This window comes from Crocuta crocuta, unplaced genomic scaffold (assembly GCF_008692635.1).
Source record: "Crocuta crocuta isolate KB4526 unplaced genomic scaffold, BGI_CrCroc_1.0 scaffold1439, whole genome shotgun sequence".
Classification (NCBI taxonomy): domain Eukaryota; kingdom Metazoa; phylum Chordata; class Mammalia; order Carnivora; family Hyaenidae; genus Crocuta; species Crocuta crocuta.
This window is the reverse complement of record NW_027531312.1, coordinates 137,873-155,595: the sequence shown is the minus strand read 5'-3', so window position 1 is coordinate 155,595 and position 17,723 is coordinate 137,873. Positions and strand designations below refer to the sequence as shown.

Here is a 17,723-nt window from a genome sequence, read left to right as displayed (position 1 = left end):
CTTAAAAGCAAGGATTTTTCACAGACTAGTGGTGGAATGAGAATCCAAGTATTGGAAGTTTGAGAAGAACAGGACAGATAGTTGCTAGTTGGAAGATGCGGGTGACCACATAAGAAGGAATTCAGGCAGCCTCTAGGAGCAGAGATAGGGTCCCAGCTGACAGCCTGCAAAAAATTAGGGACATAGACTTACTGCCATAAGGAAATACATTCTGCCAACAATATGAATTAGTTAGAAGTGGATTCTTCCCTAGTACTTTCATACAAGACCCCACCCAGCCATTGCCTTGATTATAGCCTCAGGACACCTTAACAGAGACACAGTCAAGCCTACCAGACTCTGACCTGTGGTCTGTGGTATTATAAACAAGTCTTGTGTTAACCAGCTGTTTGTGGTAATTCACTACACAGCAATAGAAAATGAAAACAGTAGCATTAAATATTAAACTAATATTTAAAATTTATGCAAGTTATGTATTGCATCAATTAGACAATCTAAAATAATTCCCCCATTACAAATGCCTATAAAGCTTCAGTGGCTTACATTACACAATTACTTTTTCACTCGTATACATGGTTCAGCTTGTTTCAGTTGGCCGTGTTTGTGCACATCTGGTGATTTCTGCCTCTCTTGCATGTGCACGTAACATTCAGCTAGATGTCATCTCCATTCTGTCATCTTCCTGGTTCCTCCTTATGTCTGTTACAGTTTTCTTGGCTTTACACCTTATTCCTCACTTTGCTCTCTCCCTGCAGCTAAGTCCTGTATGTCTCTTCTGTATCACCCAGGCTCCAGTACAAAACTTAATGCAAAATGTTTTGTCTTTTACATCATATTACTTGTCTCTCAGACCTAAGGGCTCTAGTGAACTCATCCCCATTAAAACATGGGTGCATTTTCTCTTTTTAAATTTTTTTAATGTTTTTTACTTATTTCTGAGAGAGAGGGACAGTGTGAGCAGGGGAGGGTGAGAGAGAGGGAGACACAGAATCTGAAACAGGCTACAGCCTCTGAGCTAGCTGTCAGCACGGAGCCCGTCGCGGGACTCAAATCCATGAACCGTGAGATCATGACCTGACCTGAAGTCAGATGCTCAACTGACTGAGCCACCCAGCCCCCCACCCCCAGGATGTTTTTTTTGTTTTTTTGTTTTTTTGTTTTTTTTTACAAAAAGTTTATTGTCAAATTGGTTTCCATATAACACCCAGTGCTCATCCCCACAAGTGCCCTCCTCCATGCCCATCTTCCCGCTCCCCCCCACATCCATCAGTCCTCAGTTTGTTTCTCAGCATTCAAGAGTCTCTCATGGTTTGCCTCTCTCCCTTTCCCCCACCATTTCCCTCCTTCTTCTCCCCCATGGTCCTCCGTTAAGTTCCTCCTAATCCTCCTATACGTGCAAACATATGATATTTGTCCTTCTCTGCCTGACTTATTTCGCTCAGCATAACACCCTCAAGGTCCATCCATGTTGCTACACATGGCCAGATTTCATTCTTTCTCATTGCCATGTAGTATTCCATGGTATAGATAAACCACATCTTCTTGATCCATTCATCCATTGATGGACACTTAGGCTCTTTCCATGTTTTAGCTATTGTGGAGAGTGCTGCTATGAACATTGGGGTACATGTGCTCCTATGCATCAGCATTTCTGTATCCCTTGGGTAAATTCCTAGCAGTGCTATTGCTGGGTCATAGGGGAGTTCTATTGTTAGTTTCCTGAGGAACCTCCACACTGTTTTCCAGAGGGGCTGTACCAGTTTACATTCCCACCAACAGTGTAGGAGGGTGCCCGTTTCTCCACATCCTCGCCAGCATCTAGAGTTCTCTGATTTGCTCATTTTAGCCACTCTGACTGGTGTGAGGTGGTATCTCAGTGTGGTTTTGATGTGTATTTCCCTGATGAAGAGGGATGCTGAGCATCGTTTCATGTGTCTGTTGGCCACCCAAGGATGTATTTTTAATCCAATGCTAGCACTGCTTTCTTTATTGACTGCCATGGGAATGCATCAGTCTTCCTAGAAACCATGATAGATTTTGACATAGATTATCAGGTCATTAATGAAATTTCAATAGTCTTATTTTTAATATAGTGGTGGACTACCTAGGGGCTGGTAAGCTGACAGTTAAACTCAGCTATGTATTGACACTGACTTCCAAATACTACATCATATTGATATAATAATTGGCTAATGTGTAAGCTGACTGATCAAAGCACAGCCTTTATCAAACAAATGTCCAATGAAGAGTGACCAATAACTCACCGATACCCTGCGTATGTGGTCATCCTCAGGCCCTCCAAACTCTAATTTTTTCTCAGTGGTGTGTATTCCTGACCAGTCCTGACTGTGTCTTACCCCAGTGGAGCTCTTACTCTGACCATCCCAAGTCTTAAAGGAATGACAACTCTTAAGGTAGGCATAGAGGTTAGAACACACACACAGAGTTTTATCCTGTAATTGAGACTTTGTCAAATTACTGAAGGCAAAGAGCACAAAGAGGAAGGGGAGGACAGAAAGGCAACATGGGCAGATATGAGAGAAAGAAAACTGAACATAGAGAATAGCACCAAGAGGAGGAAAAGATGTGTCTGAACCTGTATGTGTCATGATGGCCCTGCCCTGCACCTGTACTCCCAACACCAGTCTCTTCCTCTTCCCACCTCGTGCAAAGAATATTCCTGTTGTAAGAAAAATATTATTGATAGCTCTGGGCTAACAAAAAGCCTAGGTAGCAACCTGATCTCTTGATTATTCATACCCACAACATGATTTAAAAACAAAATAAAACAAGACAAAACAACAAACAAAAAGCACTGCATATCTCTGAGAGTCCATGTTTTCTAGGGAGTTTTTCTTTCTAGGGAACTTTTCTGTTGCAATCTGTTACACTGGACCCAATCCATGGATGCACACAGCTTTCCTCGGTTCTCTGTTGGCCATCTTGCAACATCTACATGAAGGAAGAATAGCCTAAGAAGAGCAATCTTTATTTTCTTCTCTGTTATCTCCACCCCATTCTCTCATGGTCACCACAGCCTTACCTGGGACTCCAGGAATTAAGGGGAGAGATAATTGTGGTCTTGATGTAGATCCTGATGCAAATGCTACCTTTGAAGACTGCTAATAAGATTAATTGGTAAAGTTATTTGTATAGGAAAATGCTTCCCCAGGGTCCCTTTGGTTGCTGAATAATTAGGCTTCTGAGATATCTTCTCCTGGCCTCCTCTGGGGAAGGAGGAGGACCCACAGAGCTGTGTCCTGTAACCCCATATTTTTACTACAGACAGAAAGCAGAATTATAGCTTCATCTAGCAGATGGAAATCATGCTGTCAAATCACCTTTGTCCTTTCTGATCTTTACCTGAACAGAGAAGATACCATCAAAACTGCATTTGACTTTGTCATTCCTGAATCCAGGAGCAAGTAATCTCTTGAAATTTAAATGAAGTTTGATAATTCCCTGACAATTACCTTCCTTTGGTTTCAAATGAGATGACTTATATCAGTATTTCACACATGAATTCTGTTTTTAGTATTTTTTTTTTGAGAGAGAAAGAGATAAAGGCAGAGAGAGAGAGAGAGTGAACAGGGGAGGGACAGAGAGAGAGAGGGAGACACAGAATCTGAAGCAGGCTCCAGGCTCCAAGCTGTCAGCACAGAGCCCAATATGGGACTCAAATTCAGGAAATGTGAGATCATGACCTGAGTGGGAAGTCAGATGCTTAACCAATTGGGCCGCCCAGGTGACCTTCACACATGCATTCTTAAAGTGATATCATTTCACAAATAAGTGAAGTTACTGATAAATTCTTTTCAACAGTAGGCTTTTTATCTTTCTCTTGGTAAGTCTTATCCAGAGATGATAGTTCTTGCCTTTGGAATGCAAGTCAAGGAAAAAATCTTCTTTTACTTTAAGTAATAAGGAATTTTACTTTAAAAAATTTTTACTCTAAATAAAAATGAATAGTAATAATAATAAATAATAATGAAGTGAAGTAGTGAACACGGAGAGGTGTTCATTCCATCCTTGACTTCCTCTGATAATTTGTACTGGAGTAGAAAGGGCTGTAGTTACATTCTGGCATGGATAAGGATCTGATGAGCTCTCTTGTCTTGCCTTAGCCTTGTCTTCTAAATTTGTCCTGGAGTCTAGCCCAACTGTGAGACATTAAAATGAGGACGGGTACAATGTGGTTAACTATATGGGTCACACTGTGGCTTCTGATATTTCAGATTCAGTTTAGTTCCTCCTAAACTCTCTTCTGCCCATAAGTCTCTTTCTTAAAGTCAGCAGGATTTGAGAAGTCATGATTAGTAGGAGTCGGCCTCCGAGAATGATTTGAATCTGAATTTCCTTTCTGTGAAAATTCTTTGCTAAGTGCAAACTTAAGGGTGACTTGATTTGCAAAATCATATTTTGAACTGAAAATGAGGTAATATAAGGAGAACCCAAGACAATCAACATGATCATCAGCTTTCTCATTGTTTCATCAGTAGGAAGATTTACCCTCTCATCTACAGAGCTTTTTATCCAGTGTGTGTAACTCCATTCCTGGAAGCATCACTTTCTCTAGAACAGATGGAAGGTCATTTGCTGCAAGACACCCCAGTCAGGATAACTTCCAACATGAGAATAGGAGCAGCTGTTAGCCCTTAATCAGCCAACGCTCCAAGCAGCCAGGTTTGGAGCTGCTTTGGGTGCACTAGGAGGAAGTGGGTGAGGCACCTTTTCCTTAAGTGGCCTTTATGGCTCTGCCATGCGTGTGTTTTCCAAACCTTATCCATTCCTTTCATATTCCCTGCAATACTGCCCGTGAAGTATAGAACCACACTATAGCATAATCTCTGATTTGGAAAGACTTCCCATCTCAGGTAATGGAAGCCTTTCTTTGATGTAGTGTTTCCTGACAAAGACCATACAGTCAATGCCCGTCTCTTTTGGGTCACAGAGCTCAATCTTCATGAGACTTTGTGTTTTGAAGATATTGAGACAGCCTCGTTAGTAAAAATATCTAACTTTTTGAGTTAAAATATGTCCCTCTGGCCTTCCTTGGCAATGGATCTCAGTTCTGGTGTCACGTAGTGTTTAAGTCCTATTCCTACCCCATAATATTTATGATATATATGAAGGTAACATTCAGGCATTCTCAATACCTTCACTAAAAATTCAAAAAGAGGTCTTTTTCCTGGGAATTTTTTACTATTTGCTGATCAAGCCTGTTTTGACTTCACCAACCTCCCTTTTTCTATGGGGTTCAATTCTATTATCTGTCAACGTTTAGCATTCCATACAAATCTATGCAGATCCCATCTTTTCAATTTTTCCTCTGAAGGGTCCATTTCATCTTACTCATTTTTATGGTGCTTCTTCACTGTTCCTTCCATCTGTCAGCTTGGTGACAAGCTGAAGAAGTATAGGGGCATAAAATTCTAAATTGCCTACAAGAAGAAATTTTCCCTATGAGCTTATTCATAACAATGACAGTTTCTGAGGATTTAAGCTACAAAATAAAAATTGACATTATTTAATTGGATTTAGAGACCCCTGGGCCCTTGAAACATTTCTAATGGATATGACTATCTAATTAAATATAAAACAAAATAAGTATCTTTAAATACATCTCCTTTCACTTAGCCTACAAAAGTCTGCATGTCCTGAGAAAGCATCTAGTAATTATTTGTTAATTAACTCAATGAAATTTGTATGCCTCTTACCTGTCATTAACTCATTCTATATTTGAAAGAGGAAAAATCTGGTGACTTTTTCAATCATGTTATGGTTTTTCAATGTATCTCTAATATTTCCAACTCTCTTTCTGATCATTTTAAGACTGGCTTTTGTCTTTCATCCAAAGGAATGCCTGATTAGCCTTTCATTTCCTAACTCAAATTTCATATCCTTGTGGTAGATTCTCCTTTCAATTAAAGCTTATGCTATATACCTATAATATTGTTTGGAAGAGAGAGGATGATACTTGCAAAGGCTCTTTCCTAATACATATTCTTATAAACCTCAGATCTCCTGTAACTACATGCTAATTATTCCTCTCAATAGGCACTAGTGAATTTATTTATCATGAAGTCCTCCATATAGTAACTTCATACAAGTTCTTTTTTTTTTTTTGTAAGTATTCAATGATGATAAGCTAAATGTGAGACTTTACCAATTTGTCCTGATACAGACTTAGTTACGGGTGGATGCACTGGTCCAATGGACCACTCTGAAGTCAAGCTTGCTTATGGATACAAAACATATTCGCAGTGTTTCCTGGGATATATGTTGCAAATAGGTTGTTTTTGGTATCCCGCATTTTACCACAGATACACCTGCATGCGATGTACAAGAAACTCTAAATTTTGTGATGATAGTAACATACACTCAAGGAAATGACGTGCTTTTTAAAGGAAATAAATGTCTGGGTAGACAGCAGTCATGTGTAGTTCTTTTGTATAGATAAAAAGATGTATTCCTTTAATCTCTTCACTGGTTTTCCCTTTTCTATTTTCACTCTATAGTCTCTTTTCAATAAATGTGTTTCCTCAATCACTTACAAATAAGAAATGAATTTCCTAAACAAAGGCCATCACTTCATAAGTCATTGACCACACCATCAACCAAATCGTGGTTCCTTGCCATTCCTTAGCTTTCCTTTCCTGCATTTTGAGAAAATGGATGACTGGAAATAAGATTTGACTTATAATCTCTCTCACACACACAGTTTAGTATTCAAGCTGTATTATTTGGATATCATGGAGTGACAAGGATTAAAAAAGTGGGTAGGGGCGCCTGGGTGGCTTAGTCGGCTAAGCTTCCGACTTTCGCTTAGGTCATGATCTCGCGGTTCGTGGGTTCGAGCCCCGTGTCGGGCTCTGTGCTGACTGCCAGCTCAGAGCCTGGAGCCTGTTTCAGTCTGTGACTCCCTCTCTCTCTGACCCTCCCCTGCTCACGCTGTCTCTCTCTCTCTCTCTCCTAGAAATAAATAAAACATTAAAAAAAATTCTTTAAAAAAATGGGTAAAACATATAGGCGCTCTCTTTTTATAAGCTCAGTCCTTTTACAGCTAAATCTCTTGATGAAATAGGAAAGAGGTGAGAGTTGTAGGTTTTCTTGCACTGGACTCCCTGTAAGCAAAACCCAAGTCAAGTATTCAGATGTATGCAATTTATTAATGAATATTCTCAGGAGAGAAGGAGCAAGAAAGAAACAGAGTAGGCATGGGGAGGAGATAAGCAAGGATATAGTCCCAGCTGGAGTTTAGTTTTAGAAGGGAAAGAGTTCGTATTTGCCTGTGGTCTACTTTTTGGGGAACAGGGGCCATAATCTTGGTGAAGCAGTTCCAGCCAAAATCTATTCTTTCAACTCCTCAACCCTTGTTCATAGTAAAAGGAGGGAGGGAAAACCACTTCTTCCACTCAGACAGACTAGTTAGCCATTGGTAGATGTTCTGGAGATGGTACCAACAGCAGGGCTGAAGGTGGAATAGTAGGATATGAATGAGGGCAAAGATGGAAGGGAATACTGACTCCGTCTATTTCCTCCCTTTTACCCATTATTCCTCTTATCATAAACTAGTTTTTCACAAGTAGGCAGTACCTTGGGAAATAAATAAAGCTTATAATTCTTTTTTTGTAATTTTTTAGTATTTATTTATTTCTGAGAGACAGAGCACAAGAGGAGGAGGAGCAGAGAAAGAGGGAGATACAGAAATCAAGGCAGGCTTCAGGCTATGGGCTGTCAGCATAGCTTGACGTGCGGCTCCAACCCACAAACTGTGAGGTCAGGATCTGAGCTGAAGTTGAACACTTAACCAACTGAGCCACCCAGGTGCCCCAAGCTTATAGTTCTTGAGACAAATGCATGATCATTTGATGGAGAGGGAAGGAATCAGTGATACAGTTGGGATGATAAGTGATTACAGCACTGAGTGAGGAAGAACTCATACTTCTTTACAGGAAAATTCCAGAGCATTAGTAGCTAGACATATAGGTTTCCAGTTTCTGTGAATATCTGTGGAGCAATTCATGGCAGTTAGATTGGAATAAATAGATCAAACTTTATTTCATGCAAACCGACTCATTATTTTTTATCCTTATAACTCCATTCCTATCTGCCACCTTTCTAACCCTAAAGAAATATTTTTTAGATACATTATAGATGCAACTATAAACACCTCCAGTATCATTATCCCAAAAACTCACTGGCAAATAGATATTCAGTATACAGTAATGTTCTTTAAAAAAAATTGCACAAACTAGATTAGACCAAAACTGTGAGCTTACAGAGATAATATAGGAAATTTTTTTAGCTCTACTTTGACAATTATTTTGCCAAGAGATTTTATCATGGATGTTTGATATGAGATTTCTTTCCTTCACTGTCCAAACTGAGGTTTCTCATGTTCTGTGTGAGGGACGGTGATGATTATTAAAAAGGCGAAGAAAACCACTCTGGATCTGCTTGGTCTTGACGCTATAGATTATGGGATTCATTAGTGGAGGGAAGAGAAAATATACATAGCTCATAGTGAGGTGGACAATATGTGGAACCTGCTTCCCAAATCGATGAATCAAAGACAATCCAATCACTGTGACATAGAAAACCAGAACACAGCAGATATGGGAGACACACGTGTTGAGGGCCTTGGCCCTCTCTTCTTTGGAGGCAATTCTCAGGACACTCTTGAGTATCAATACATAGGAAATGAGGATGATCAAAGAATCCAGCACAAAGATAAAGATTACAAGCACAACTGGATACAGTCGATTGAAGGTGGTGTCAGCACAGGCCAGTTTGATGACATCCTGGTGAAGGCAGAATGCATGGGAGAGGACATGGGAATGGCAATAGGGAAAAAAATAAAGGGGCAAGATTGGAGGGATAACAGATACAAACCCCCTCATCAGAACCCCTAGCCCAATTTTCAGCACTTGATTATTAGTGAGTATAGAGGTATATCTAAGGGGGTTGTGAATGGCAATAAAACGATCATAAGCCATAGCAAGCAAAACTCCAGACTCTACGAAGGCAAGTGAGTGTATAAAGTAGGCTTGAGAAAAACAGGCTACTTTTCCAATCTCCCTGTGATCCAACCAGAGGACTCGGAGCACCGTAGGCATCGTGGTCAAGGTCAGCCCTAAGTCTGTGGCTGCTAGCATGGCCAGGAAATAGTACATAGGCTCATGAAGATTGTGATCTTCCTTAATGAGAAGGAGGAGAGTGCTGTTGCCTAAAAGGACAGAGAAGTAGATGAAAAAGAAGGGTGTGGAAATCCAGCGGTGAGCTGCCTCCAAGCCTGGAAAACCAGTCAGCAAGAAGGAACTGGAATTGCCATTTGGCTTCATGTTGGGTTTATCCAAAGAGATGTCCTTTTTTCTCTGTTATTACCGGAGAAATACAGCTCCACCTTCAAAGTATTACTCCAACTATGTCGTCTCAGAATTCTCTCTTAAAGGTAAAAATGACATCAATATAAGCCATTGTTTCTCAAAACATATTCTCAAAACAACTTGTATCTTCTGTGTTCTTAATTGCATATTCCTGGGACCATCCCGTACCTACTTAATTAAATCCTTGGTGTTTCATATGGTCATCTGCATTTTAACAGGCTCCCCAGGAAATTTTTATTAGATAACTACATTTAGTAACCATCTATATCAACTATGCAGACTTCACAGAAGAACCCATACTTGAAGGATTTCGAGGAACCCAACCTTGATCTAACTATAATTGCCTTCATGGTGATTCCTAACTCATATTATCCTGCATATGTATGACCTCTTTGAATTCTCAACAGAAGTCCCAGGGGTGTAAGAGGGAAAAAGGCATGGAAAGAAAAGCTGCATCACTACCACTGTTGCTAAGGAGCAGACAGATATGAGGAAGAGGTGCTGAGCCTCCCTATTTCATGCATCTGTGTTGAAAAGACAAATATGATATGTTAATTAGCCTCCCTCTGGACACTGCATAACTTTTCCATACTCACTACAATAGTCTCAAGTAATTGGAGGTTAGATAAGTACAGGCCCTGGGGCTGGAAGAATGCTTAGGCAAGCCAAGGATATGGCTCATCATTGACTTTATCCTTCTGTTTGAAAAACAAAAATGATCTTATTTCCATGTAATTTCTTTCTCTTTCCCCATTATTTTTCTGTAGATCCACTATAGTAACTCCCTAGAACCAGACTTCTCCCCTTTCAAGTTCTCCATTTGAATTAAAATTCCATCTTCTTGATCTCCTTTCTTCTGTAACCAGCTGGGAGCTTCTGAACCTGTCCTACCCACAATAAAGGAGAGCCCTATTGCTGCTTCACAGGATTGCCTGTTAGTGGAAAGAAAAGTTATGTCTCTTAAAAAGGTTTCAATATCTCTTCTGCCACTAGATTATGGACTACTTGAATATAGAAACTTTTATTTGCCTTTTTCAACACATAGGGAACTACCTAACATGTTGTGTATATAGATACATGTTACATACATACATCAATTATATGTAAATACATGTATACACACATGTATATATACCTGTATATGCATGCACACATACACATGCATACACATACATGTATACAGTTATACATATATACATTAATTCACACAATATTTTTTGAGCATCCACTATGTGATAGAGATGACATATCAAGTACTGGGAATAAATGCTAAAAAGACAGGGGAGCCTGTGTGGCTCAATCGGCTGAGCGCCCAATTTTGGCTCAGGTCATGATCTCATGGTTCATGGGTTTGAGCCCCACATCAGGTTCTGTACTGATAGCTCAGAGCCTGGAGCCTGTTTCGGATTCTGTGTCTCCCTCTCTCTCTGTCCCTCCAGCACTCATGCTCTGTCTCTGTCTCAAAAATAAATAAACATTAAGAAAAAAATGTTTTAATGATAATAAGACAAAGTCATTGATTTTATAAGCCATAAATTAAGTTAGAAAATAAATAAGAAGTATTTAGATAAATATAAGTGCAATTTTAAAATTAAATAGCACTATTTAATAGAGATTGATTGAGATGGTATTGCATACAGTTTAGTAATTTGGATGATCTGGGGCAGCATCTCCGAGGAGGTGACATTTGAGCTAAGACCTGAATAATAATGAGAGCTGGCCATATGAAGATCTGGAGGAAGGCTCTTCCATTTAGAAGGGAAAATCAGCATGTCTGGAGCATGGCAAGCAAACTGAGAAACAAAAGGTGCTTGCAGAGACGCAGGCAGTGGTCAAGGGCCTTATAGATAATATAGGGCCTTATCGATAATACTGGAGCTCTATTTTACTACAAATGTGATGAAAACACATTGAACAATGTAAAAATCACAGTGGAAGAGAGCCTAGTGAAATGCTGAAATATGCATTTTTAAATGATCAGTTGGACTGCTTTGTGAGGAATGGATAATCAAACAAGATCAAAGAAAGGATAGTAGTCAGAAAGCTTTCAAAATAATCCAAGCTGAGGATGGTGATTATGACTAGAAGGGCAGTGGAAACAAAGAAAATTTTAACAGAGAAAGATACGTTTTTCAGGTAGTACCAAGATTTGCTGTTATATTGGAAATAAGAATGAGGAGGAAAGATGAGGTTGGCTCATTTCTTTCTGTGTGTTGACTTATGGCTTGAGCAAATGAAAGGATGGTGAAGTCACTTACTCAACAGAGTAAGTCTGAAAGACATATATTTACTCACAAGGAAATCAAGAGTTATCAGCCAATATGGTTGAACTGGAGCAAATGGATGTCCATTTTTTTTTTCTTGTTACATACCAGAACAGTTTATTCAAGCTGGGTTTTTTTCCTAAATTACAAAGATATTCTCATTCATATATGCTTCTTTGAAGTTATCTTTCCAGTGGAAGCCACCACCCTTAAGATATTCTCAAAGAAAACCATGCTCTTACCTTGTACCTGAATAAATGAGATCGAACTGCAAGCTTCTAGCAGCTAAGAGGTGCCAGACAAGTGGGCATGAGACATTGATTCAGCCCTTTTGGCCTGGCACTAAGTAATAGAATATTGGCAGAATCGTTTCTCATTCTCCATACTCTGTCTTCAGGATCAAGATACATAAATTTAGAGTTTATCAAAAATATGATGCGTATTGTTTATTCTTCAATCACAGGATACAAAGATAATCCCCCATAAGTGTTCCTCTTCTTATGTGTTCTAAATACAGTCTCATTCCCCTTACTTTTCTGGCTCTGAAGCAATGATCTTAACTCAATGTCCTAAGACAATTTAGTGAAGAATTCTTCTAAAAGAATATGTAACACAGTAATATAAAGTACAGTAGAGAAAGCTTCTCAAAATGGAGGAGAACCATTCTATTGTGTCAGTAACCTTCAGCTCAGTTTCTTCTTCTCTATTTCCAAGAATTCCATTCAGATCTATCTTGTACTTGGTTCTATGAGAAATTCACATGTCTTCAGCTAGGAGCTTCTCTTGGCTTCTGAGAAGGACATTGAGGAATGAATCAAAAGCTAAGGAAAGACCATAGAGAAGGAAAGAGGTTCTAAAGATTTGGAATATCACTAAGAAGAAGAATCTATAGTTGACTAAATTCAGGCAATCTTCTACCATTTAAAGCTATAATCCTTCTCTGTCTCATTTCAATATTGTGTGGGATTAGAGGTGTCTCTGTGTTCATCCCCTAGAAAGGACAGCAAACATGTGAGAGGGTCAGTAATATTCATACCATGGAGCATGGCAGGTGTGAGGTACTCATGCCCGGATCTCTTTCCAAGTGCTACCAACTTCAGACTGAGATCTGTGCACTTATCAAGAGCCGTGAGCTATAAAGATCCTTCCCTTCTTCTTCCTCCTGTTTTCTCTCAAGATAAATCTGTAGAGGAATGCCCTAATACCCTTTACCAATATATGCTGGGCGTCTGCCCATACTCACATGCTCCACTGCTTGGATGTTAGGGATAAAGAGCAGGGGTCTTGGTCCTGTCTGAGGACTCAGTTCATATGGCTCCTTCTCAAAGTCCGTTAAGAGGTGCAGTCAGTGAGGTTATTGATGAAAAAAAATCCCCAGAGTTTTTCCTTTTCCAGCCAATTGCAGATTTTAAAAAATATTTTCTCTATCTTAACCCCTCCTGTGAAGGAGAAGGAACATTTAATTCATCTCCCCAAGGTCTTAAAGCATCTTCTCCAAATCAGGTAAGAGATTAATAGAGTCTCACATGGCAGCTTTATTGGTGAGAAACCAGACTGCTAGTCTCTGTGCCCCCAGCAGACCTTGTTATCACTTAAGGGAGAACATTTATCCTCCACATGTACTTCCAAGGTCAAATCTCTCTCAGTTGCTCTCAGGAGAAAACTTAATGCATCTTATTAGCCTAAGTCTTTTGAATTCTAATTATATTTTCTGCTTGGTTTATCTCAAAACTAGCTTGAGAATGGAAAGTTAGATGGACTGGAGTGAATATATAAAAAAATAGTCAGCCTCCTCCAGCAACTCACATGAATCTTCAGTCCTCATTTTTCCTTTATTGGCTTCACATTGCCAGAATTTTGGTTTTTCTGGAAATGACATGAACATACTTAGAACACAGGGCACACCTCATCCATGGATAATAATAGCTGTGGTTTCTCCTTTGACCGTGGCAGGAACCATCTTGCCTGTTAACTGGTTTTAGAGGAAAGGAAACATATAGTACTCTTGAACAAATTTCCTGTCCCTGAAGATCTGTTTGGGTTTCTACCATGCTTTGTTAGGATTAAAGCAATGTTTAAGGCAACTCTGAGATGCAAATGCCTACTCTTAGAATCATCAGCTGGTTACTAACTGTGATAGGCTGAACTGTGCCAACTTGAAAATATTCCTATGTTGAAGCCCTAACTCTCAGGACCTCAGACTGTGACTGCATTTGGAGCTATGCCTTTAGGGAGGTTATTAAGTCAAAATGAGACCGTTAGAGTGGGCCCTGCAATATGACTAGTGTCCTTATAGGAAGAGGAAATTTGGGCATGGAGAGAGAGACCAGGGTGCACAGAGGGAAAGCCGTGTGAAGACACGGGGAGAAGATCGCCATCTACGAGGCAAGAGAGAGGCCTCAAAAGAAACCAACCCTGACACTACTTTGATCCAGGACATCGAGCTTCCAGAACTATGAGACAAAAAATTTTTGTTGTCTAAGCCATGCATTCTTGGTACACTTGGTTATTGCAGCTCTAGAAAACCAGGACGCCAGAAATGTCAACATGGACAATTACATAAGCTTTTTAATACTGAATGTATATTTAGGTATAAACTTAATAAAAATTTTACAGGACTGGATGCTAAAAGTTACAATGTTCCAATCAACAATATCAAAGAAGACCTGTGTGAATGGAGAGATATACTTCATGGATCAGAAAACTCAATATGGTAAACCGGTCAATTTTCCTGAAATTGACATAGGTTTAGTACAATTCTTGCCAATCACAGCAAATTTTGTTTTTTAGAGACATAAACAGGGTTATTCTAAAATATATATGGGAGGCAAGAGATTTAAATAGCTCAAACAATTTTGAAAAATAATAAAATGGTAAAAATAAATCTATTCAATGTTAAGGCCTATTATATAGCTCTTGTAATCAAGGTGGTAATGGTATTGATGGAGGGCAGCTATATAGAAATATGGAACAGAACAGGAAAGACAGAAATGGACTGGCATATATATAGTCAAATGATTTTTAAAATTTCTTTTAGTCTTTATTTTTAAAAAATTTACCCAGCTTTATGAAGGCATAACTAACATAACAACATTGTGTACATTTTAAGATGTACGATGTGATGAATTATATGCATATATATTGTAAAATGATTAACACAATAATGTTAATAAACACCTCCCTCACCTCACGTAATTAGCACGTGTGTGTGTGTGAGATGGGAACATTTAAGATTTACTCTCTCAGCAACTTTCAAGTACATAATACAGTATTGTTAATGATAGTCACTATGCTACTGATCCCAGAATTTATTCATCTTAAAACTACAAGTTAGTACCTTGTGATCAACATCAGCCCATTACCCCCAACTCCCATCCGCTGTGAACCACCATTTTGCTCTTTTTCTGAGTTTGATTTTTTTAGATTCCACATATAAGTGAAATCATTCAATATTTTTCTTTCTCTAATTGACTTTATCTTAATTTCACTTAGCAGAACGCCCTCAAAATTTATCCATGTTGCAATCTTCATCTTTTAATGACTAAATATATTACACTATATGTATATGTATATACATATATGTATATATACATATAAAGAAATAAAACCTAATATAAAGGTACTTGGGTGGCTCAGTTGGTTAAGAGACTGACTCTTGACTTCAGCTCAGATCATGTTCTCACGGTTTGTGGGTTCTAGCTTCACATCAGGCTCTATACCAACAGTACGGAACTTGCTTTGGATTCTCTCTCTCTCCCTCTCTATCACTGCTCCTCCCCTACTCATGCTCTCTCTTTCAAAAAAATTAACTAATTAAAAGAAGAAAGAAAACCTGATATATATTTTTTCTTTATCCATTCATCTGTTGATCACTTAGGTTGTATATATTTTTTGGTTACTGCATATAATGTTACAATGAACTTAGAGGTATAGATATCTCTTGAGATAGTGATTTCATTTCCTTCAGCTATTACCAAGAAGTTAATTGCTAGAGAATATGGTAGATTTATTTTTAATTTTTTTAGTAACCTCCATTGTGTTTTCCATAGTGGTTGTACCAATTTACATTTCCAACAACACACAAGGATTCCCTTTTCTCCACATCCTCACCAACATTTGTTATCTCCTGTCTTCCTGATAAAAGCCATTCTAACAGGTGTAGAGTGATATCTCATTGTGGATTTCATTTGCATTGCCCAGATGATTAGGGATGTTGGGCATATTTCCATGTATCTATTGGCCACTGATATGTCTTCTTTGGAAAAATGTCTATATAGGTCTTCTGTCCATTTATTATATCTGTTTTGAGTAGTTCATTAGCTGCCATTTCTTCTTGGAGTTTCTTTGGAGGAGAGCTCTTTCGTTTCATCATTTTAGTTACCTTTCTGGCTCTTGTTAGTTTTAAAGACTTGTTATCCTCTCTGCACCTATAAGCGCTGCTGTATCCAAGAAGACTCTTGGACTGTCCAGGGCCTATCCTTTCAGAGAGTGTTTTTTGAATGGTATCTCTTGGTTTCTCTTGTTGGGACCTTGGTTATTTTATTTTCCTACTCGGAGTGATATTTGGGACTCTCCACCTTGTGTACTCTGGCTTGTTTCTTGAGGTAGCCCTGGAGAAGAAAACAGACAGACAAACACACAGGGAGCAGGAGCACACAAAAGCACAGACTAATTCAACTAACATGCAAACCGAGAGGGAAAATGAAAAAGTTAAGAGAAAGGACAGAGAAGGGAGGGCGAATAATAGAGAGTATAAAATACACAAAAGGGTCAAAAAGGAGAAAAGAAAAGGAAAAAATAAGAAAACCAATGGACAAAGAACGGCTTAAAGCATATAAAGTGCTGGTTGAAGAGCATAGAGATAGAGAGAGAAGACAGGGCGGGGATGAGGCAAAATTGGAAATAGAATGAACAGGCAGAAGGCATAAGAAGCTTTTTTCAAAGAGCTAAAGGGTGGAATATGGTTGGATAGGTGAGAGAAGGATGCTGGGGTTATCCAGAGAAACTATATCGTCTAATTACTCCTGAGAGAAAGAGATGAAAAGATCGGTAGGTGTAGAATTTTCATCTACAGAATGGACTTGTTGTTATTGTTTAAGCANATAAAATACACAAAAGGGTCAAAAAGGAGAAAAGAAAAGGAAAAAATAAGAAAACCAATGGACAAAGAACGGCTTAAAGCATATAAAGTGCTGGTTGAAGAGCATAGAGATAGAGAGAGAAGACAGGGCGGGGATGAGGCAAAATTGGAAATAGAATGAACAGGCAGAAGGCATAAGAAGCTTTTTTCAAAGAGCTAAAGGGTGGAATATGGTTGGATAGGTGAGAGAAGGATGCTGGGGTTATCCAGAGAAACTATATCGTCTAATTACTCCTGAGAGAAAGAGATGAAAAGATCGGTAGGTGTAGAATTTTCATCTACAGAATGGACTTGTTGTTATTGTTTAAGCAGGCCGGCGACCAGAGTTAATCAGGTCAGTGTTCTGGGGGAAAAAAAAAAAAGAAGAAGAAAAAAGAAAGAAAAAAAAGGGAGGAGGGCAGCTCTCAAGCAGGGATGGGCGTGGTGTGATCCAATGTGTCAGGCGGGATTTCTGCCTTGAAGGTTGTGGCGAGGAGAGTGGCGGTGCTCCAGTCCCTTCTTGAACCAAGCACTGCACTTTGCTTTTTTGGGCGTGTAAACTCCCTGTACGGGGGGTGCAGCCAAAGTTTGTTGAGCTCTTCAACCCAGGCCAGTCCCAGTCTCCAAATCCCAGTCGGCGCGCCCTGATGAAATTGCCTTAGACACAACTTCCCAGGCAACCCCCTCGGGGCAATTCCAGGCCCCCTGCCTGGCTCTCGGGGTGGGGTCAGAATTGCTGCTTCCTTCTCTGGTTCGGGCTGGCGAGCATGGGCGGGGGCTTGCCTGCCGGGTGCGTGGAGCCCGCTGGAGTGAGGAAAACCAGGTCCCTCTATGTCTCGTCACCTGAAACAAGAACTCACGGGCAAATCTCCCAGTTTTTAGCTCTTTGACTTCCCTCTAGAGTTCCAGGCAGCCAGGAGCGCGTACTCCCGGTGTCCGCGTGCGGCTCTT

General features: G+C 39.5%; 1 protein-coding gene across 1 annotated transcript; it reads right to left on the bottom strand.

Annotated features, from left to right (window-relative positions):
- Window positions 1-8,396: 8,396 nt before the first annotated feature.
- Window positions 8,397-9,344, bottom strand: LOC144237972 (olfactory receptor 51B5-like). The gene has a single exon (XM_077771689.1). It carries the CDS (start codon window positions 9,342-9,344, stop codon window positions 8,397-8,399), a length of 948 nt encoding a protein of 315 aa, XP_077627815.1.
- Window positions 9,345-17,723: the final 8,379 nt, after the last annotated feature.

Coding starts and splice junctions, on each gene's coding strand:
- LOC144237972 (XM_077771689.1), bottom strand. CDS start 9,344: ATGAAGCCAAATGGCAATTCCAGTTCCTTCTTGCTGACTGGTTTTCCA.